At 36.8% G+C, this 22,496-nt stretch overlaps 1 protein-coding gene across 1 annotated transcript in view; it reads left to right on the top strand.

The window, feature by feature from the left end:
- DOT1L (DOT1 like histone lysine methyltransferase) overlaps positions 1 to 22,496 on the top strand; it is a 123,893-nt gene that overhangs the window by 33,673 nt on the left and 67,724 nt on the right. Inside the window, exons 3-6 of the mRNA XM_051972241.1 lie at positions 2,560 to 2,634; positions 10,191 to 10,254; positions 14,213 to 14,441; positions 20,945 to 21,039. Coding sequence (XP_051828201.1) covers positions 2,560 to 2,634; positions 10,191 to 10,254; positions 14,213 to 14,441; positions 20,945 to 21,039 — 463 coding nt within the window. The remainder of the gene's footprint in view (positions 1 to 2,559; positions 2,635 to 10,190; positions 10,255 to 14,212; positions 14,442 to 20,944; positions 21,040 to 22,496) is intronic.

The raw sequence follows: 22,496 nt of genomic DNA, 5'->3' as shown, positions 1-22,496 counted from the left end.
TTAGATTCAGAAGGTAAAAATAACCCAGGAAGAAAAACAAAAAAGCAAATAGTTCACATTCGTTTCCCAGTGTTCTTTCTTTGGGTGTAGCTGCAATTTATCAATTGAAACTCAGTTAGGTCTCTTTGTCAAAGAAATCCACTTCCATCAGAATACATCCTCATACAATATCGTTGTGGAAGTGTATAATGATCTTCTGGTTCTGCTCATTTCACTTAGCATCAGTTCATGTAAGTCTCTCCAAGCCTCTCTGTATTCATCCTGCTGGTCATTTCTTACAGAACAATAATATTCCATAACATTCATATACCACAATTTACTCAGCCATTCTCCAATTTTTTTTTAAATTTTTATTTAATAATTACTTTATATTGACACTCGTTTCTGTTCCGATTTTTTTTTCCCCTGCCTCCCTCCACCCCCTCCCCTAGATGGCAAGCAGTCCTTTATATGTTGGATATGTTGCAGTATATCCTAGATACAATATATGTTTGCAGAACCGAATAGTTCTCTTGTTGCATAGGGAGAATTGGATTCAGAAGGTATAAATAACCTGGGAAGAAAAACAGAAATGCAGATAGTTCACATTCGTTTCCCAGTGTTCTTTCTTTGGGTGTAGCTGCTTTTGTCCGTCATTTATCAATTGAAACTCAGGTCTCTTTGTCAAAGAAATCCACTTCCATCAAAATATGTCCTCATACAATATTGTTGTCGAAGTGTATAATGATCTCCTGGTTCTGCTCATTTCACTTAGCATCAGTTCATGTGAGTCTCGCCAGTCCTCTCTGTATTCATCCTGCTGGTCATTTCTTACAGAACAATAATATTCCATAACATTCATATACCACAATTTACCCAGCCATTCTCCAATTGATGGGCATTCATTCATTTTCCATTTTCTAGCCAGTACAAATAGGGCTGCTACAAACATTTTGGCACATACAGGTCCCTTTCCCTCCTTTAGTATTTCTTTGGGATATAAGCCCAATAGAAACACTGCTGGATCAAAGGGTATGCACAATTTGATAATTTTTTGGGCATAATTCCAGATTGCTCTCCAGAATGGTTGGATTCGTTCACAACTCCACCAACAATGCATTAGTGTCCCAGTTTTCCCGCATCCCCTCCAACATTCATCATTATTTTTTCCTGTCATCTTAGCCAATCTGACAGGTGTGTAGTGGTATCTTAGAGTTGTCTTAATTTGCATTTCTCTGATCAATAATGATTTGGAACACTTTTTCATAAGAGTGCTAATAGTTTCAATTTCATCATCTGAAAATTGTTCATATCCTTTGACCATTTATCAACTTGATTTCTTATAAATTTGAGTCAGTTCTCTATATATTTTGGAAATAAGGCCTTTATCAGAACCTTTAACTGTGAGGATGTTTTCCCAGTTTGTTGCTTCCCTTCTAATCTTGTTTGCATTAGTTTTGTTTGTACAAAGGCCTTTTAATTTGATATAAACAAAATTTTCTATTTTTGTGATCAGTAATGATCTCTAGTTGTCTTTGGTCACAAATTTCTTTCTCCTCCACAAGTCTGAGAGATAAACTATCATATGTTCCTCTAATTTATTTATAATCGCGTTCTTTATGCCTAGGTCATGGACCCATTTTGATCTTATCTTGGTATATGGTGTTAAGTGTGGGTCCATGCTTAATTTCTGCCATACTAATTTCCAGTTATCCCAGCAGTTTTTATCAAATAATGAATTCTTATCCCAAAAGTTAGGATCTTTGGGTTTGTCAAACACTAGCTTGCTATAGTTGACTATTCTGTCTTGTGAACCTAACCTTTTCCACTGATCAACTAATCTATTTCTTAGCCAATACCAAATGGTTTTGGTGACTGCTGCTTTATAATATAATTTTAGATCAGGTACAGCTAGGCCACCTTCATTTGATTTTTTTTCATTAATTCCCTTGAGATTCCCGACTTTTTATTGTTCCATATGAATTTTGTTGTTATTTTTTCTAGATCATTAAAATATTTTCTTAGAAGTCTGATTGATATAGCACTAAATAAATAGATTAGTTTAGGGAGGTAGAATCTTGTTACCAGAAATTTAGCTTTTAGGTTCATTTAGCTATAACAACCTGTGAATCAAATTTAAGTAACAAGTAGCTTTATATTAATGGAACATGAGCATTAGTCCAGAATGTCCATGCCAGTGACTCTGCAGGTATATGTTTTAAGTAGTTGTCATATTCGTGTTTTCTTTGCTTAGAATTTAATTATTTATTTTTAACATTAAAAAGCATTTTGAGTTTTCCCACTGCTCCCCCAAATTTTCTTAATAATAGATTTTTTATTAATATTTTTTCCTTTTATATTATCTAGATGTCTGTCTCTCCTACTTCCAGAAAACCGTCCTTCATAATATTTTGTTTTTCAAAAATGAGCCAGGCTTTTCAACACAACAGACTCTTCATCAGTTGGGGCATGGGCTGAGTTGTTAGGCTGCTGTTCTTTCCTGAAATTAAAACAGCTTCCCTCCATCAGTTATGATGTATTGTGTGTGCTTTGCTCATTCTGGCTTCTTTTGTGTTTCAGATGGGTCTGCGAAGAAATACCAGATCTCAAGCTTGCCATGGAAAATTATGTTTTAATTGACTATGATACCAAAAGGTAAGCTGCATGTTCTGTGTCTGTCACTACACATTGGAGATAGGCTGAGTGCTTTGTGACACAGCCTGTGTGATGTTATGCTTCAGGGGCAAAGACAGCTCTTGTTTTCCTTTTTAGTTGAGTTTTGCGTCTAAAACATTTTTAGACTGTCAGATTAAGGACATCATTAAAAATGATGCAGTATGTGAGCTATTATATTATAATATGAATTACTCATCTCCCAACAATAGTGATGGCCAGAGGGGAGCTTTTAATCTGATTTTGAGTCTTTTGTTTAAAAACTCTTAAACTCTTGAAACATTATACTAGAAACCCCTTTTTAGAAGTCAGTTGCATTTGCATTTGGTAAGTTGTTTTGCAGTCATTACCAGGTGCAAAAATACTTTAATGTGAGAATGCTAACTTTTCATGTCTGAAGCACTTTCTGATTTCCAGAAGGCTTTTCTCACAATTGCCCTATGAGGAGGATCATAGGGTAATAATAAATGACATGTACATAGTATGCATGAGCTTTCACATTTATCTCACACCTACTGTGGGGATAGTAGTTTCCATATATTACAGGTGAGCAATCAGAGGCTTAAATGTGAAGAAAAGAAGTGCTGGTGGTGCTGTGGGCCACTGTCCGGTTTTCCTGACTTCTGGTACATATCCTGGCTTCCTTGCTGCTAGTTAGATTATAGAGCTGATGGGGATCAGAGTCTTCTTGTTTTATATAAATCTAGGTACTAAGGCTTGAAATCCTTCAGAGTAAGTAGCAGGTGCCTTGGTTTACCACTGAATATACCTCCTGTGAGTAAGATCACTGATTTTTGGTGACAGCTATTAAGTGAATATAGCCAGAACTATTTTTACACTGGATTGCACTAACTCTAAAATGTTACTTGTGAGAACAAACCCCAAAATGTCAAGTAGTTTTAGAAAGAAATTTATTGGGTTCAGAAAAAGAAGTATGATTTGTCTTTTGGAAGGTTTATTTATTTAAGATTTAGACATAGATTTCTGCCCCAGAATCACTCCTAAAGCAGCTAAGCCGTCTTGCCTAGAGGTCTATTTGTAAAGCAAGGTAGATTGAGATGGATATAAACAGTCATTAAAATTTGGCTGAAGCCAAATATGAGGGGGAACCCAGAACACAAGCTTGGCTGGACCCAAATAAGACCTGGGGTGTGGAAACTTTTTATTTTATTATATTTCATTATTATTATTTTTTATTATTTTTTAACATAACTTTTGATTGACAGAATCCATGCCAGGGTAATTTTTTACAACATTATCCCTTGCACTCACTTCTGTTCCGATTTTTCCCCTCCCTCCCTCCACCCCTTCCCCCAGATGGCAAACAGTCCTTTACATGTTAAATAGGTTACAGTATATCCTAGATACAATATATGTTTGCAGAACTGAACAGTTCTCTTGTTGCACAGGGAGAATTGGATTCAGAAGGTATAAATAACCGGGGAAGAAAAACAAAAATGCAAGCAGTTTATATTCATTTCCCAGTATTCTTTCTTTGGGTGTAGCTGCTTCTGTCCATCCTTGATCAATTGAAACTGAATTAGCTCTCTTTATCGAAGAGATCCACTTCCATCAGAATACATCCTCAAACAGTATCATTGTTGAGGTATATAATGATCTCCTGGTTCTGCCCATTTCACTTAGCATCAGTTCATGTAAGTATCGCCAGTCCTCTCTATATTCATCCTGCTGGTCATTTCTTACAGAACAATAATATTCCATAACATTCATCTACCAAAATTTACCCAGCCATTCTCCAATTGATGGACAACGTCCATTCAATTTCCAGTTTCTAGCCACTACAAACAGGGCTGCCACAAACATTTTGGCACATACAGGTCCCTTTCCCTTCTTTAGTATCTCTTTGGGATATAAGCCCAGTAGAAACACTGCTGGATCAAAGAGTATGCACAGTTTGATACCTTTTTGAGCATAGTTCCAAATTGTTCTCTAGAATGGCTGGATGTGTTCACAGTTCCACCAACAATGTATCAGTGTCCCTGTTTTCCCACATCCCCTCCAACATTCCGCATTATCTTTCCCTGTCATTCTAGCCAATCTGACAGGTGTGTAGTGGTATCTCAGAGTTGTTTTAATTTGCATTTCTCTGATTAATAATGATTTGGAGCATATTTTCATATGGCTATAAATAGTTTCAATTTCTTCATCTGAGAGTTGTTCATATCCTTTGACCATTTATCAATTGGAGAATGGCTTGATTTCTTATAAATTAGAGTCAGTTCTCTACATGGAAATGAGGCCTTTATCAGAACCTTTGACTTGGGGTGTGGAAACTCAAAACAAGTTCCTGAATCTAGGAAATGGGGGACCCCAAATTCATCTTAGCCATCTCTGGCATTCCTGTACTTACTGAGGGCAGGCAGACCTTTTGGGTTTGAAGACTCTAGTTCAATTTAAATATAATAGCAAGGATTAAGTAGTTTAATAGTAATTTCTGAACGTAATAATTCTGAAGTAATAATATACACCAATTGTGCCTATTCCTTGAACTAGCAGAAAGGTACTTTATTTGTGAGGATATCTTGTAAGCCTCCTGCTGGCAGGAAGCATTGTGCTGGGAGAGATTCAAAATTTATAGAAGAAATGATATTCCTGCCTTATTTAACTCAGAGACAAACACTTCACTATAACCTTATATCATATTAGGAATATTATTGTTCTGTAAAAAATGACCAGCAGGATGAATACAGAGAGGCTTGGAGAGACTTACATGAATTGATGCTAAGTGAAATGAGCAGAACCAGGAGATCATCATATACCTCAACAACGATATGTTTGAGGATGTATTCTGATGGAAGTGGATTTTTTTATTAAATAACTTTTTATTGACAGAACCCATGCCAGGGTAATTTTTTACAGCATTATCCCTTGCGCTCACTTCTGTTCCGATTTTTCCCCTTCCTCCCTCCACCCACTCCCCCAGATGACAAACAGTCCTTTACATGTTGAATATGTCACCGTATATCCTAGATACAATATATGTGTGCAGAACCGAACAGTTTTCTTGTTGCACAGGGAGAATTGGATTCAGAAGGTATAAATAACCCGGGAAGAAAAACAAAAATGCAAGCAGTTTATATCCATTTCCCAGTGTTCTTTCTTTGGGTGTAGCTGCTTCTGTCCATCCTTGATCAATTGGAACTGAGCTCAGCATCAGTTCATGTAAGTCTCGCCAATCCTCTCTGTATTCATCCTGTTGGTCATTTCTTACAGAACAATAATATTCCATAATGTAAAAGATGTACAAAGTAGATTAAAAGTAGGTTGAGAGAAGGCATTCACAGTTAAAAAACAAAGAAAGGTCTTCTGCAAAAGCTGAAATTTGAATGAGTATGAGAGGAGGAAGAGAAAAGAGCTCTTTCCATTTGAAGTGACTTTATCAGCTGAGCATGTAATGGTGGTGGGGACCTTGGGAGGCTTGGAAGAAAAGCTGCTGTGGTAAGTAGTGGGGCAATGGATTGATTAGAGAGTTACACAAAGGACAGCCTGGTTATAATGAGGCCTTGAGTTTTTTGTGAATTTTTCTCCATAGCCTCCTTTAGTATTAGGTACACAGAAGGAGGAGGGCTTTTGAGGTTTGCTTAAGATGTTGCTAGTGATAAGATAGGAAAGGCAAAAGGCTTTTGGGTTTGTTTTCAGAATGAAGCAAATTCTGTATCGCTTGTGAAGCTGAATGATTGTTATCCATGAATTCCAGCTGCTGTGGGAAGAGCTGCTGGGGAAGTACTTGGATGTCTTTTTAATGATATCCGAGGGAAAAAATTTACATGGAAAATGGAAATGGGAAGGGACTATCTGGAATGTGTTTCTGGAACTTTTGTTTCACCTACTTCTGTGCTAGCTTTTTAGTTTGTGTGAAATTGATATGGGGATTAGTGCTCCATTGGCAAAGTGAGGCACCCTTGTGATACCCTAGGTGACCTGGAAGAGGCCAGTCTGATTCCACATCTGGGTTTCTGGACTCTGGGCTCCGTTATATTTTCTGAAGAGAAGTCTTAGTTGTTGGCTTGCTTTTACGGCTATTTCAAACCATTTGATAAGTATGCATCACTCTTCACTTTATTCTTCCTCAGATCAGTTTGTCAGTCTTTTTCCTCTATCTTTCTTTCCTTCTTTCCTTCCTCCTTTCCCATCATATTAAAATAACTTAGTTGGAATTCAAAAAATCATTTCCCCAGGACAGCACTCTATCTACTGTACCACCTATCTGCTCATGCATTAATTATGCTTCTTATTATATGCTAGATCTTGGGTGAAAAACACAAGGTAAAAGACATGCCTTACTAAGAGCTTACAAATAAATGTATAGAAACAAACTTTGGACCAGATAAATAAAAGGTAGATGTTTAAATTGCATTTAAAGTAAGGGAGGGAAGTTTGGAGATGGGGAGTTGCAGCGCGCGTGCAAATTTAGGGTTCATGCCTGGAATTGAGGGATTTTGTTTGAGGAAGTGCAAGGAGGAACCCGTTATCATTAGGTTGAAGAATATACTGGGTGTCAGAAGCAACAGATATGAGATGACTGGTGCAGGAGATTGTGAGAGGCTTTGAACTGCGAACAGGATTTTGTATTTGAATCTTGGACATAGGATAGAAAGGCACTGGAATTTGTTGAGCAGGAGGATAACATGATCAGACCGGTTCACTTTGGCATCTGAATTCAACATGTTCTTGAGTGGTGACAGACTTGTGGAGACCAGTTAGTGGCTGTAGGTAGAGGAAGGAGGAAGCGCTAAGGTTCTGTATTAGAAGAGAGAAGGGGACATGGTATCACATGAAGCCGCAGGTTGCCATTTGGATGAGAGAGAAGAAGAATCCAAAATGACTCTTGGTTATGAGTCGTAGGCCTTGGGAGGAGGGCAGTTTCCTGTTTCTCGACACTACAAAAAGAGCTGCTACAAACATTTTGCTACAAACATGTGGATCCTTTTCCATTTTTTAATGGTCTCTTTGGGATATAATCCTAATAGAAACACTGCTGGATCAAAGGTACATTTTGATAACCCTTTGGACATTGTTCCAAACTGTTCTTCAGATTGGTTGGATCAGTTTACAACTCCACCAACAATGTAATAGTGTTGCAGTTTTCCTCAGCTGCCTTTATTAAAATGAAGATGCCTTTGATTCCTTGAACTTGAAAGGCATCTGCACAAATATCGCACCCAAGGGGAAGCAGTTGAGTTTTAAAAAACAATCTTCCTATTAAACTTCTAAGATAAAGTTTGGTATCCAAAGTACACCTAACAGATATGTGTAAGAATAAAATCCATTTTCTGTTCAAGCAGTGGTCAAAGGATTGTTAGAAAAAGTTCTCAAAGTAAGGCATACTCTTAATTATGTGAAAAAATGGTTCAGGTCATTAATAATCAGTTACTCTTGAAGTGATCTGTTTCATGTAAGTGGGAAAGGCAACAGGGAAAGGCTGTTGGGAATGGGGAGCAGTTTCGGCTGGAGGCAGACTGGCTCAAATATTGAATTTTGCTTTTTGAATGGGTCTGAGATCTGTGATTTCTTGTGTGGGCACATTCCCCTGTTGAATGTTTTGGGTCTGTGTCTCTTATGTACCTTCTAATTGAAGAGTTCCCCTGAGATGTGAAATAGTAACTTGCCCAGGGTCCCTGACCTAATTTGAGGCAAATCCAGTTAACCCCCAGCTCTTCTGTCCCTCCAGCTATCCATTCTGCCAGTCCTTCCAATTCATCAATTCATTTAACAAACATTAACAAACATAACAAACATTATGTTGAAATATATAAAAAGCAGTATTGTGAGGTGCCAGAAAAAGTTTGAAATTAAGAGAGGAAATAGGACTTGTGCTCCTAGAGTTGAAGGCAGTAGTAATGGGGTGTGAGAATTGAGGATTGAGAGATCCCCTAAGAGCAATGGGAACCCCTGGCTGGTCTGCAAACTTTGTGAAAGAATTCGCAAACCCCAATGAATATGGGCTCGAGGTTTATGGCAAAAATGGATATATTTACATAAAGAAAACCATACATACACTAAGGAAGCTGATTAGCAATTAGTGGAGATTGATTGACAGGCCTTAGGCTGGAGAGCAGTTTGGCTCTTTGAATTAGATTACTTATCTGGAGTTTCCCTTTTGAATGGGTGTGGCCTCTCCCAGAGGCTGGGAGGGTTTAAGACCTAGGAGTACCTTTCCCCCAAAAGTTCCTTTCTGACCCTTCCCCCCCACATTAAAGGGGACACAGTTTACATCAGTAGGTGCAAAGCCCAGGTAGTCTGACGCCTGGGGAAGAAGCATGTTTTGAAAAGACTCAGTTACTTGGTATGCCTCATCAATTCTGTCTAGGTCCCTCTTTTTTTTTTTTTTTTTTTTTTTTAAAAGCCTGTAAAATAGGAATAATACCTGTTGTAAAGAACATATTTTGTATTAGTCTTCCTCTGCACTGGATTGTGTCATTTTCTTTCTTTTGATTTTTGAATTTGTATCCCCAGCCCAGAGCTTAGGTCTTGGCAAACAGTAGGCACTTAACTCCTTTAATGGAATTTGGAAGAATGAGTGTTTTGGGGAGCTCAGAAGGAATGGTGACGCCTCCCCATGATGCGATGGCCTGTATTGGAACCCAACCCACCTTGTATATTCCTGTGTCTGTGGAACCTGGGTTCCATTGAACCCCGTCTGGTTCAGCCTTTGCACTCTGGTGCTCCTTTGCTTGGCCCTGTCTCTCTTGTGGCAGCTATGTTTATCAGTAGGGATGATTTTTGTCCAAACTGCATCTTTTTACCCATTTATTGGAAACCAAACCTTGCCTTTAGCTGCTAGGGCTGGGAGAAATTTTAAGACCAAAAATGATTGTTATTGGGGCCAAGTTCATGTCAGAAACCCTGAGCCCACCTTGGAAGAACTGCTCATTGTGGGTCTGAAAAGAGGAGTCTGTCCTGTGGTGGACTGGATTTGCAGGCCAGTCACTCAGTCATTTACTTAACTAGATATATCTGTGATCTTTCTCCTGATAGAATACACTTCCCTCCCTCAAGGACAAACGGTTTCCCTTTGTTTTTTTATCTTAAGGTCTGGCAGAGTGGCTTGCCCCAAGTAGCTGCTTGACTGAATGTGGAATTGACCTGAACTTCACTCACATAGACCCTTTTGATTCCTAGTTTTACCTTGGAAGAGATAATGAGAGATCAAATTCCAGGTGCTCTGTAATCCGAAGGCTGTTGTTGAATAAACTCAGGATGATGTCATTTTTCTTTTCTTTGGAGTAGTAAGATTTATTAGCCAACAAAATTTGTTTTTCTTGTCATTTTACTTCATTGTATTGTTTCAGGAGACCTGTTCCATTACTTCCTAGAAATTTGGGGTAGGGGGAAGATTTGCCTTTGAAAATGAATGAATTTTTGAGCTATTTTCCTTGATTTTTTTTTTTTTTTTTTTGCCTAAAAGCCTGGATCATTCCTTGGATCTCCTAACCTACATTCTGGGCCTTTCCTGAATGCCTTCTTAATGATTTCTTTTGAATTGTTAAGTGATGATGAAACTTCACTTTTTTCAGCTTTGAAAGCATGCAGAGACTCTGTGACAAGTACAACCGAGCCATTGATAGCATTCATCAACTGGTAAGTATTGACTTTTGTTATGCTCTTGGTTTTGAGCTAGTAGTGAGTTTCAAGTTCACCTACTTTGAAATGAATTCCTTTAATGCTCTCTATACCAATTCCTCATTTTTATTCATTCTTGGATAGTATTTAGTCTTGAGGAGAAGTGAGTTCTCCTCAATTGAAGTAAAATTTAGCCAGCAGATCTAATCTTTCCACCTGGAATGACTAGCTAATTTGCCTTTGTGAGATTTTCCTTAAAAAATTCCAAACTACTGTATTTATTCTTGGTTATTGGTTAAAAGTCCTTAAAATGCTTTGGGGATGTCATTACCTTTTATCTAGGAACCATTAGTGTTATTACTTGAATCTAGAGAAATGATAAATGTTGGCCTGTTGTGGAGGATCTTTAGAGTTGATTTGGCTTTTAATGTTTTCCAAAGATGTTTCTTATTCTTACAATATATGCAGCATTTGTGGCCTCTATTTAGATTAAACGTAGGCTTATAGAAGTTAAATTGGTGTGTGTTTCTTTACTCTAATGACAGAACTGGACTTTGCAACCACAATAACGGCTCTATGCCTCTTTGATAGTGCTAAAGAAAACTAGTTTCTTCACTTGAGACCTTGTAAATTGTCCTAGGTATTCTATTTGTTTGGGTCAGCATGTATTTGAGTCATCTTTCTAAACCAATAATTTGCTTAAGTGATACATAATAGAATATTTAAATACACGAAATAGGAAGAACATTCACCTGAAGAGCCTAGATGAAGAAGTCCTTAGAGTTGCTAGAGGTCAGGGAACCAAATGGTACAGGGTCCCCTTGATTCCCCTAGGATTCAATGCAGGGCAGAGAGTTGTTGGATCCCCTTTGATCGGCATAGAGGTCCTTTGTAAAGGAATTTATGAACCTGAAAATCTAGACTGGCAAAAAAGTTTATTATTGGTATTGGGAAGTCAGTCTTTGCTAGAAAGACTCAATTCCTTAGTGGCAAGATCCCTGCAGAGGGACATAAAGTTTGAAGCAGAGAAATCCTGGCAGGAAGGTAAAGAGGGCAAAGTCCTGTTAGGGAAATAGAGAAGAGATAAAGAGAGAAGTAACGCTGAAAGTCGGCAGAAGGTTGCAGACTATGCCAAGGGGAGAAAGCGTTTCGTAGCTCCCCTCTCATAGAAACCTGGGTTTTGAAACTATAAGATCCCATGATCTAATCACTTAATTCTTTGGACCTCACTTTCCTCATCTGTAAATAGGATTAAGACTTTTTAATGCAAACATTGTTCTATAGATGAGAATTGTATTCACTTCTGTTGTGTCTGACTAACTTTTTGAAAACTTTGACACTGTTATAATCTCTCATAGATTCCTATATATAAGTTGTACAACTTTAAGCTTATAAAACAGATAGTGAAAGGGAAATTATTGCCAAAAGATAGATCCTTTTAAGAACTGGTGTGTGGGTCAAATTGGTTAGTGGTCACCATTTAATAAAAAAAGCTGGAGAGATCTCTAGGAGCAAAGCAAAAATTTCTTGTACATTCCCTAGAGAATCAGGCTTCCCTCCTGTCAAGCAAGCAAGAAGGGAGTCCTTTTAAGACAGGTTTGACACTTTAAGTAGTCCCTAACGCAAACAACCCTTCTACCACTAACCGTCATCCTCATTGGCTGAGGGTCTTACATTCCAAATGAGGGAACTACCCAAGAAATTGAACTTGCGTACATATTTGATCGAAATAGGGAGAAAATGATGTCATGGGAGTATAGCAGGAAGTGGACTTAAATATGCCCTTGAGTCAATGCTCAGAGACTTTTGGGCCTTGTCAAACGCTGGAGTAGATGAAGCCTTACTCAGTTTTCACAACTGTCTTGAGATCTCACCTCCTCTCGTTCACTGGGCATGCCAAAAAGATGGGAAGCTTTTTTTGTTGTATTGTAAGGGCAACAGATAGAATGGAGTGAATATTATAAGAAAACCGAAAGGTCAGAAAGGACCCGAGATGTGAAGGACTTGGGTGAGAGAGGAAGATGCTGCAACATATTGGTTCAAGAACTGACAGCTGGGTGGAAAGAAGTGTGTGGGACAGGGGGTGCCCTTACCCAAATTAACTAATCAGAGACATCTTCAGATACAAAGAGAAAGCCTTTATTTAGTCCTTGCAAGGAAAGGCTCAAGCACCACCCAGAAGGCATCTCCAAACATTTTGCTTGACTTGGCAAGCCTGAAATAGTAAAGCTGGCTAAATAGCAAAAGACCTAAGTCTTCTCATTGGATGGACTAAAAGGGAAGTAACCATTATTGACCAGTGATCACCAATGTTGTCTCATTTCTGTGGATCATGCACTTTCTGAAGCTAGAACTTAGGGTTTGACCTTTCTTGCCCTCGAGATCATGTGACTTCCTGAAACTTGGGCTTAGGGTCTGACCCTAAAAAGTCATAGACTTTTTGAGAAAACTACACCTGGTCTCATTCAATGGGATATGGGAGAAGAACAATTAGAGTATTAATCAATATAGTGAAAATGAGAAATAGCAGAAATCTGAAAGAATGTTGTTGGCTATGTGAGTGGAGATAAGGGGGCATATAAGAGATCGCATAAAGATAAGAAGTGTTGAATTTGTAGAGTAAAGTCAACAGTTGGAGGTTGACACTGATTTTGGGATGGGGGCATTTAGCTACAATAAGTGGTTGGGAAGAAATGGGGTGAAAGATAATTAGTATAATTTATGCCTCTAGGACATCTGTTTTGTAATATCCAATAGACCATTGATAGTAATGGGTAGATTGTAGTCAAGTGAGACAAGGGTTAGCTATACAGATCTGTGAATCATATGCCTAGAAGTGAAAATTGAGCCTATAGGAGCTGATGAAATTGGGTGAAGAGGAAAAGAATCCAGAATGGAGTGTTGGAGGATGCACAAGACTCTCTTGTTCTAGAATGTGCCAATAATATTATCATAAAATACTTAACAGTATTGATAGTGGTAGACCAGGTGAGTTTTAAAGTTGGTGTATTGAGGACCATTTAGGAAAGTAAATCTGGAATGGGGATTTCATTATATTATTCATTGTTTTATTATTATTTAGCATTTATCATCCAATACATTATTCATTTTGTCAGAAATTGCATCTATTGATGAGTTCTTAACTTAGTAACCAATCTTTTCCATGTTTTCTTTTTATCTTGTCCAAAGTTTTTTATTTGGCTAGTATATCAATAAGCTTATTTAAAAAAAAAAAAAAAATCCAGGGTCACTTCTGTTTCTCATGAGTGAGAACAATAGGATTTCATCCTGGAAATCTGAAACATGGCTAGTAAATTAACTGATGTGTGATTAGTGTTGTTGTGGTATGAAAAAAATAAAGTTCAACCTTGCTTTGAATTCAGGTTCTTGTTATTTAGGTGGTTAGTTCCCTTCTCTTTTTTGTGGTTTTATTTTCCTTTTTCTTGTGAGATGGAGGAATTAGACTACCTAATTTGAATCCTTTTATAGTCTTAATTCCTATCATCCTACTTTATTTGGAAGAGGAGAAGGATACAATACATTGGAGAACATGCTGGAGTAGGAATCAGAGGCTCAGTGTAGGTGGTCTCTTACTACTGCCACTGATCTGGGGAGTCTTGGACATACTATGTTAGCCTTCTGGGCCTCAGTTCTTTGTCCTTAAAATAAGTTGGGTTGAATTTCAAGGCCTCAGAAGTCCTTTCCTTGACTAGTTGGGGACAGTGCTTAGATGAATTCTGTAACCCACAAGCCATTGAGTAAATGGAGATTTCTGAAAGATTTAAAGCCATTTCTGACTGATTTTGCTGTAGTGTTTTTAGATGCCTTGATTAGTTATCAGAGAGAGCATTTTTTCCCATATCCCATTCTGTGGATATATTGAAGTGTCCAACATTTAGGAAAAAAGGATTTGAATATGAATTACTTATGACTTGACCCAATTTTTTGTCATTGTTTTTTCTCTAATTCCCTTTAGTGGAAAGGAACAACTCAGCCCATGAAATTGAACACTCGGCCATCCAATGGGCTTCTTCGACATATCTTGCAGCAAGTATATAACCACTCAGTCACAGATCCAGAGAAACTCAACAACTATGAGCCCTTTTCTCCAGAGGTGTATGGAGAAACTTCATTCGACTTAGTTGCCCAAATGATTGATGAGATTAAAATGACAGAGGATGATTTGTTTGTTGATTTGGGCAGTGGTGAGTATGTATAAGTAAATACTTAACTAAAAAGTGTGGAATATTACAGACTAATGTCAATGGGCTTCATGGGCTAGTAAAGCTAGTAGAATGAGTGAATTAAGCTGACCACGATACCGATTTTGTTCCCTCTGTTAAAACCATAACCCAACTGGCCATCCCGTGGACCAAGGGCAAGAAGGTTAATAGATGAAAAGGAAGTTCCTCTTGAGAAAGTGTTGATTTTGCTTTGGTTTCTCATTAAATATGTGTCCCACATACTGTGCCCAGGTACTGGTATATAAAGTTGTCTTGTTGTTATTGAATCTTTAGTTACTTCCTCATAAGTAACCCTAATTTCTAGACCTGTTTTTAGGATTCCTTTTCCTTGTTCTAAAATGACAAATTTTTAGAATAGCTGCAGTTTTGAGGTGCCTGAGATTTGATTTGAAAGTACCTGGGCCAAGTGTAGAGTATGCATCTTCCTTGAGCTTTTAAAGGCAGATTCATCTCTACAAAGAGGTTTAGTTTTCCTTGATATGAAAGTTAGGATAGAGCAAGTGTAGATGGATATATAACCTTCATTGTAAATATAAGCTATTCTTGGATATTCGGGTTTTTTTTGGAATTTATTTGGTAACAGAGATTAGTTTTTATTCTTGAATCCTTCCTGTTTAAGTCTTTTCAAGTGTCTGCTACACCATTGCACATGTAATCTGCATAATCTAGTGAAGAGGTACCTTAAAATAGCCATAAAAATAATTGTACAAGTTCTTCAAAATAATGCCTTTGAAAGGTATGATTCCACAGTTGTTTAGCATTTTGGGAGACAATGAAATGGCTATGCCTTTCTTGAAATGTATTTTAAATGTGTATCTCCTGACTGGGTCATAGGATCATATTTCTAATTTGGCATTACACATCAGTCATATTTAAAATACTAATATAATTAATTTATTCTTTTCTTCTTATGTGTGTGTATTTGAATAAGATAAGCCCTTATTTGGTGGTGGTAATATTGCTAATACTTATCTTTATTTGGGGATGTTAAGTAATTAAGAGGTTGATCATTATTAGGATTATAAGGTTAAGAGTTCCAAAGAACATGAGATCTAGCTTACTTCTATTTCCTGTCCATGCAATTACAAATGAGGAAACTGAGACCCAAAGGAGTTGAGTTACCTGAGCTCATTTTCTGACTTCAGTTCTGGTTTCCTTTTTCTTGTTCTTTGCTATTCATTACAGTGTTTCATTCCATTGCTGTCTTATTTCCCAGTGACTTCCCTTTATCTTCCCCATTATGTACCTTCCCTTGATTGGCTCAGGTTTACATCTGAACCATCCAGTCCAGCCTTTTATAGATGAGGAAGCAGAGGCTGAGGGATTTTCAATGACTTGCATTTGTTCATTCACAACCTACTAAGTGTCATCTAGTTCTTCCAGGCTATTACTGTTACATTGAATATCTTGGAACAATTAAGTAGAATTGAGCAAAAAGTGAATACACTGATATTATTTGTGTGCATTTTCCATTTAGAGGCTTCTTCACTCATAGCTCTCTGAAGTCAGGTTTCTTTACTCTCTTGATTGGTGTCCTTGAACATTTCTTTCCTTTACATTATTCCAGTCCTATATAATTTATTTTTCTGGGGTTTACTCACTTTGCTACATAACTTGTTCTAGATGCTGATATTTAATGATTTTTATTTTGCCAATGCCCAAGTTTCATGATTAGGTAAGGAGTCAAAGGCTGAACTCAGGTTACTTAGGAGTTAGATAATGCAAATATACTTAAATTATGTTGCTCTACTAATAGTTACAAATACAAGAAACTGGGTTGATGTGTACTTTCCTGTTAAATTTAATGGACTAGATACTAACTTGAATTTTATTTTTTCATACACATGTATAAGGATGGGTCCTCTTTTATTGTGATAATTTCTGATAGAACATTGTAACTATTAGAGGATCATAGTTAAGAACTGAAAATGATAGGTCATTTAAAACAAATTGAATAGTGTGCCAAATCATGTAGTCCAATCTTGTCATTTTAATACCCCTTCTTTCCACCTGGCCTCTGAATTTGTCATGTTTCTTTCTACAGAGTTATTATTCATTATTACTGAAGGGATGTTAGACGTCATTTTATAGATAGGAAAACTGAAATCCTGATTAGGTAATTTTATCCAAGGTTGTCCCAAAGATAGTTATTGGCATAGTTGAGACTAGACTTGAGTTCAAGGCTTTGCCTTAGTAAATAGCATTACACAGTAATATTATCTAACTCCTTTTAAATGTGTTGTATATGTAGAACAGTTTCTCTGCCCATTTTATTAATGCTATTGTAATGCATTATGTAATATGCAGTTATTTGCAAGGTGTAAAATCTTAGGAGAAAATGCCAAAGTAGTTCAGTTTACTATTACACTGTGTCACATAGTGTCCAGGAAGGAAAATAATTATAGTGATATACAGAGGCTTATTTCAAAAAAAAGAATTTGATTTGTGAATATAAAGAGAAACTTGGCCTAAATTCTTTAAGAATATTCTTGAAATGTAATTCAGATAAGATGTGTGAGGAGCAGCCAACTTTTGCCTTTGACCCAATAACTTTTTAAAAATGAACTAATGACGGGTCATAAAACCTCAGTAACCTTGCATATTGAAGACATTAACAAATATTTTAGCTTTCTATTATGTTTTGATATGATGCATAATGTCCTCTTTTTCTCTCCCTTCCTCCTCCCCTCCCCCTACCTTCCCCTTTTACTTCTTTTAAAAACTGTATTCATTCTAAATCTGAATGGGTTTCAGGCCTGATTTTGATGCTTAATAAATGACATTGAAGTTGCATTTTCCATTTTCCCAGTATTTTATTTAAAACCTGTACTTTATCTGAATGGGGTTCAGGGCCTGATTCTGATGCTTAATGAAGTGACATCAAGTCTGGTATGCTGGCATTTGTTATGTTTATTTATGCAATCAAATGAAATGTTTTCGTGGGATTTAAGCTTTTGGAGGACCATTTTTAGTCACTTAAAATTACCAACTGTGTCTTTTAATCTATTTTCTTTCTTCCCTCTCTTATCCAACTGCCCTCTCAAATTCAGGTCTGTGTGGTGGCTGCTTCTGTATACATTTTGATTATTTTTTTTAAATTGAAGATTTTTATTTTCAAAACATATGCATGGATAATTTTTCAACATTAACCCTTGTAAAACCTTGTAATTCCACATTTTCCTCACTTCCCTCTCCCCAAGATGGCAAGTAATCCAATATTTGTTAAACATGGTAAAAATATGTTAAATTCAATATATGCATACATATGCTGCACAAGAAAAATCGCATCAAAAAGAAAAAAAATGGGAGAAAATAAGATGCAAGCAAACAACAAAAAGTGAAAATGCTATGTTGTGATCCACCCTCAGTTCTCACAGTCCTATCTCTGGGTGTAAATGGCTCTCTTCACTACAGAATCATTGAAATTGGCCTGGATCATCTCATTGTTGAAGAGAGCCACATCCATCAGAATTGATCATCTTATAATCTTCTTGATGCCATGTACAATGATTTCCTGGTTCTACTCATTTCACTTAGCATCAGTTCCTGTAAGTCTCTCTAGGCCCTTCTATAATTATCCTGTTGATTGTTTCTTAAAGAACAGTAATATTCCATATTATTCATCCATTCTCTAACTGATGGACATCCACTCAGTTTTCAGTTTCTTGCCACTATTAAAAGGGCTGTCATAAACATTTTTGAACAGTACATTTTGATTTTCACCATGTACATTTCCCACTGTGTTCTCTTGTTTCAAAATCCTTCTAGTGTGCCTTTTAATAAAGAATTTAATAAGGTAGGAAATGCCTAGCAAAATCAACACCAGAAAAGCTTGTAGATCTGAAAAGTTCTATTCACTATCTGAAAGCCATGATCCTCAATCTCTTCAAATTTGTGCAAGAGGGTGGTAACCACAGCTGTTCTTGGGGCCATTTGAATTTCTCAGCAGTTTCTTAAAATGCTGTTGTTCTTTCTAGTTATCTTGTGTAATTAATCATATTTTTCCCTTTGCCCTGCTTTTTTAATTCTGTATCAGTTTGTATAAAACTTTTCATGCTTTTTTGTATTCATCATTCATTGTAATAGCACTATAATTTTCCATTACTCTCTTTTACCACAATTTGTTTAGCTGTCATCTAATCCATCAGCATTTATTTTATTTTCTTAACTTGGCTATCACAAAATATAGAGTTAGATTTTTGTTTTTTATTTATACATTGCCTGGATTTCCACCTCATAGCTTCTTCCCTTCTCTTTTCCAGAGAGTCATTCTTTATCAACACAAAGAAATAATCCATTATTTCATATACTATTCTTTATTGAAATTTTCCTTTGTCCCTGAGTATATACTTGGCTTTCATTGCTTTGATACTTTAACTAATGCTGCTATAGACATTTTGATGCATCTTGAATATTTCTTGTTAGCAGTTTTCTTGGGCTGTATGCCTAGCAGTAGTCTCTCTAAAGATGGACGCTTCAGTCATCCTTTGTTATATTCACAACTTGCTTCCCTGTTGTTTGGAGCAACTCATTTTCACAGATTGCATATGAGTTTGACTGTTTCCATGGTTTCTTCAACACTGTTGTCTCATCTTTTATCATCTTTACCAATTCAACTTCTTGGATGTCAGGTGAACCCTTAAGGTTATTTTGATTTATGTTTTCCTTTCTAATACTTTGGAGGGTTCTTTTGTGTAAATGTAAATTGTCTTGTCCTTTGGTTGCTTCATTATTGAGGAATGGCTTTTGGTGTTATATATTTCTATAAATTTTCAAGCTGTCTTTTATAGGATGAGCACTAATCCAGTTGTGGATCCAACCAGAGGAGGTATTCTTTTCCCAAAGCAGTTTACCATGTTCTTTGCTACTCATAAGCTTGGGAAGTTGTTCTGAGGTTAAATGATTTGATTAGAGTGAAATTCATAATATGTGTTCTTATCTTCCTGTTGTACATTCTGAAGGTTTCAGACCATTTACAGAGATATTTGAGATAAAAAAATTTTCCCCTTGATGACTTCTGTTTTATCCTATTTACATTAGTTGTTTTTTTTTTTTAACAATATCATGAAATAAAAATTGTCTATTTTTCTTTGATAATTCTCTCTCATACTTGTTGAATAATTCATACCCTGCACATGCTTCTTTCTTTCTTTTTTAATGGTATGATCTTTTTTTTTTTAATTTTATTTTATTTAATAATAACTTTGTATTGACAGAATCCATGCCAGGATAATTTTTACACGACATTATCCCTTGCAATCACTTATGTTTCGTTTTTTCCCCTCCCTCCCTCCTCTCCCCCCCCCCCCCCAAGATGGCAAGCAGTCCTATATATGTTAAATATGTTGCAGTATATCCTAGATACAATACATATTTGCAGAACCGAATAGTTCTCCCGCTGCACAGGGAGAATTGGATTCAGAAGGTAAAAATAACTCGGGAAGAAAATCAAAAATGCAAATAGTTCACATTCATTTCCCAGTATTCCTTCTTTGGGTGTAGCTGTTTCTGTCCATCATTTCTCCAATGAAACTCAGTTAAGTCTCTTTGTCAGAGAAATCCACTTCCATCAGAATACATCCTCATACAATATCGTTGTCGAAGTGTATAATGATCTCCTGGTTCTGCTCATATCACTTAGCATCAGTCCATGTAGGTCTCTCCAAGCCTCTCTGTATTCATCCTACTGGTCTTAATGGTATGATCTTTAATGATTTGACTGTATATCCATTTTGATTCTATCATGGAACTGTGTCCAGGCCTCATCTCTACCTGTCCTATCTCTGTTTGATTTGTTTAAACTCTCATCAAATAAGGAATCATTTTCATGGGTAATTGATATTTTCAGGTTTGTCTGACAAAGTTTGTTGAGAATACAATTATTTTTGATCCTTGTTTATTCTGTTCCACTGAACAAATTATTTTGATTTCTGTTTAATAATGTCTTGAAGTCTGACAGTGCTATTCCTTCCTACCTTTTCCATTATGTCTCTTGAGAATCTAGGTTTATTTTTCCTTCAAATGAAATTTATTTTGTCTAGCTCTGTAGTATACATTTAGTATTTTGGTGTAGCACTAAATCTAATTAATTTGTAATTAATTTGGGGATCATTATTTTTATTAAATTGGCACAGCCTAGTCATGGGCACTGAACATTCTTCAGTTAAAAATATAGTTTTGAATTGTATCTATTGCTGTGTGAAGTATACAAGTAGGTTGACTCCCTGATATTTTTTATGCATTTAGAAATCAATGCAAGTATAGTTTTAATACATATCAGTTTCTTTTACTAGTCGTAGCCTCTTATAAATGCCTTCCACTAGGGTTTCAGGTTGGTCATAATGTTTTCTATATTTTTCCTGAGAGGTTATTTGTGTGTGGTCTCTTCTGAACAAGTACATTTTTCTTGTTTTATTGGATTAACTTTGTCTTACTAATCTTTAATAATCTTTCTCTCTTTAAAGGAGTGGGGCAGGTGGTTTTACAAGTGGCTGCAGCTACAAATTGTAAACATCACTATGGTGTGGAGAAAGCAGACATCCCGGCGAAGTACGCTGAGGTGAGGAGAGAATGCTTACAGAATGGAAATCTATGATGGACTTCTGTTTTGGGACTGAGACAGCATTTTGTACTTCCCAGATCATGTCTGCCTGTATCCCATTCTCACTGTGAAATTGGGGCAGCGGGACTGGACAGGGATAGCTAAGCTGGCAGGACTAGTTCTTGTAGGTCAGGAAGACCTGAGTTCACTAAGGAACTTATTTGCTGGATCACTTCAAGCAATTCATTTTACCTCTGTTTTCCTAGGAGGCAGTCAGGGAGGTGGCACAGGAGACTCAACAAATCCAGTCTCCTGCTAGTTGCTAGGTGCCCTCCTATTGGGCAGGTGCCTTCAAGCTCTCTTGGCCTTACTGCATTGGAGAAGGAAGTGCCATCTACTACGGTAGCTTAGCCAAGGAAAATCCATGGTTTGCGTGTGTTCAAAACAGTAGAGCTCTGGTTCTTGGTTTACCCTTTTCATTTCTTCCCCTCCTCGATATGCTTTTGTCTTGAGGAACTTCACTTGGATTTATTATAAGCATTGTCAAAAGTACATTGATCATTTTTAACCATTGATTTAACCAAGGATTGTAAAATCCTTGGCTCTCCCACTGTATAAAAAGAAGAAAGATTCAGATGACTTTAGTTAAAAGCTCTCCTAGACTTGTTGGGAAGGCAGAATGAAAGTTATGGGATAGAGGATAGTTTTTGAGTTTACTTAGTGTTTACTATATGTAAGACACAGGTGAGCAAGTGGATAGAGAAGAGATCTGCGTTCATAAGTCTGCTTGAAATTCCATGACATGACCTGCTGGGTGACATTGGGCAACTCACTGAACTTCTAGTACCATCAATACTACAAGAGCCAGTGAAGAGAAACGTTTCAAGTTCCCTGTGCTGAGATACTGCTTCTGGACCTAAAAACAAACTGTAGAGCAGGCTTTCAGTATTAAGAAGTATTTGTTAAATGCCAGTTATTGTGTTACATGATGGGGCTACAGATAGAAAAGTATCATTTTGGAGTTGGCACTTGGATTGAATTTTGAAAGAAAGCAGTTGGGGTTTGTAGTATCAGAAGTAAAACATAGTTAGGAAAAAGGCTGCAGAGAAGAGACAAAGGTGGTACATGAGGAAGAATAATAAGGAGGTTATTTTGGTTAAGTTAGAATGTCTGGTAGAATGATCCATTTGGAAAGATAGGCTAGAACCAGCTTTATATTCCTGCTGATTTAATGGGATTAAATGGAATAAGCAAGAATGAGGTGTCAAGAAAGACTTGTAGGTTGTAAACCTACAAGAGCCCTGCAAAGATCCATGATAGATTAGTTCCTTGAAAACACATTTGAAATAGAAACATTACAGAATAAGTAACCAAAGCAAAAAAAAAAAAAAAAAAAAAGGCAGAAATAGCTAGTCTGATCTCAGAAAAAGTAAAAGTAGATCTAATTAAAAGAAATAAGGAAGGAAATCTTGTTA

The sequence above is a fragment of the Antechinus flavipes genome, chromosome 1 (assembly GCF_016432865.1).
Source record: "Antechinus flavipes isolate AdamAnt ecotype Samford, QLD, Australia chromosome 1, AdamAnt_v2, whole genome shotgun sequence".
Classification (NCBI taxonomy): domain Eukaryota; kingdom Metazoa; phylum Chordata; class Mammalia; order Dasyuromorphia; family Dasyuridae; genus Antechinus; species Antechinus flavipes.
This window is presented reverse-complemented; position numbering and strand designations above follow the sequence as displayed.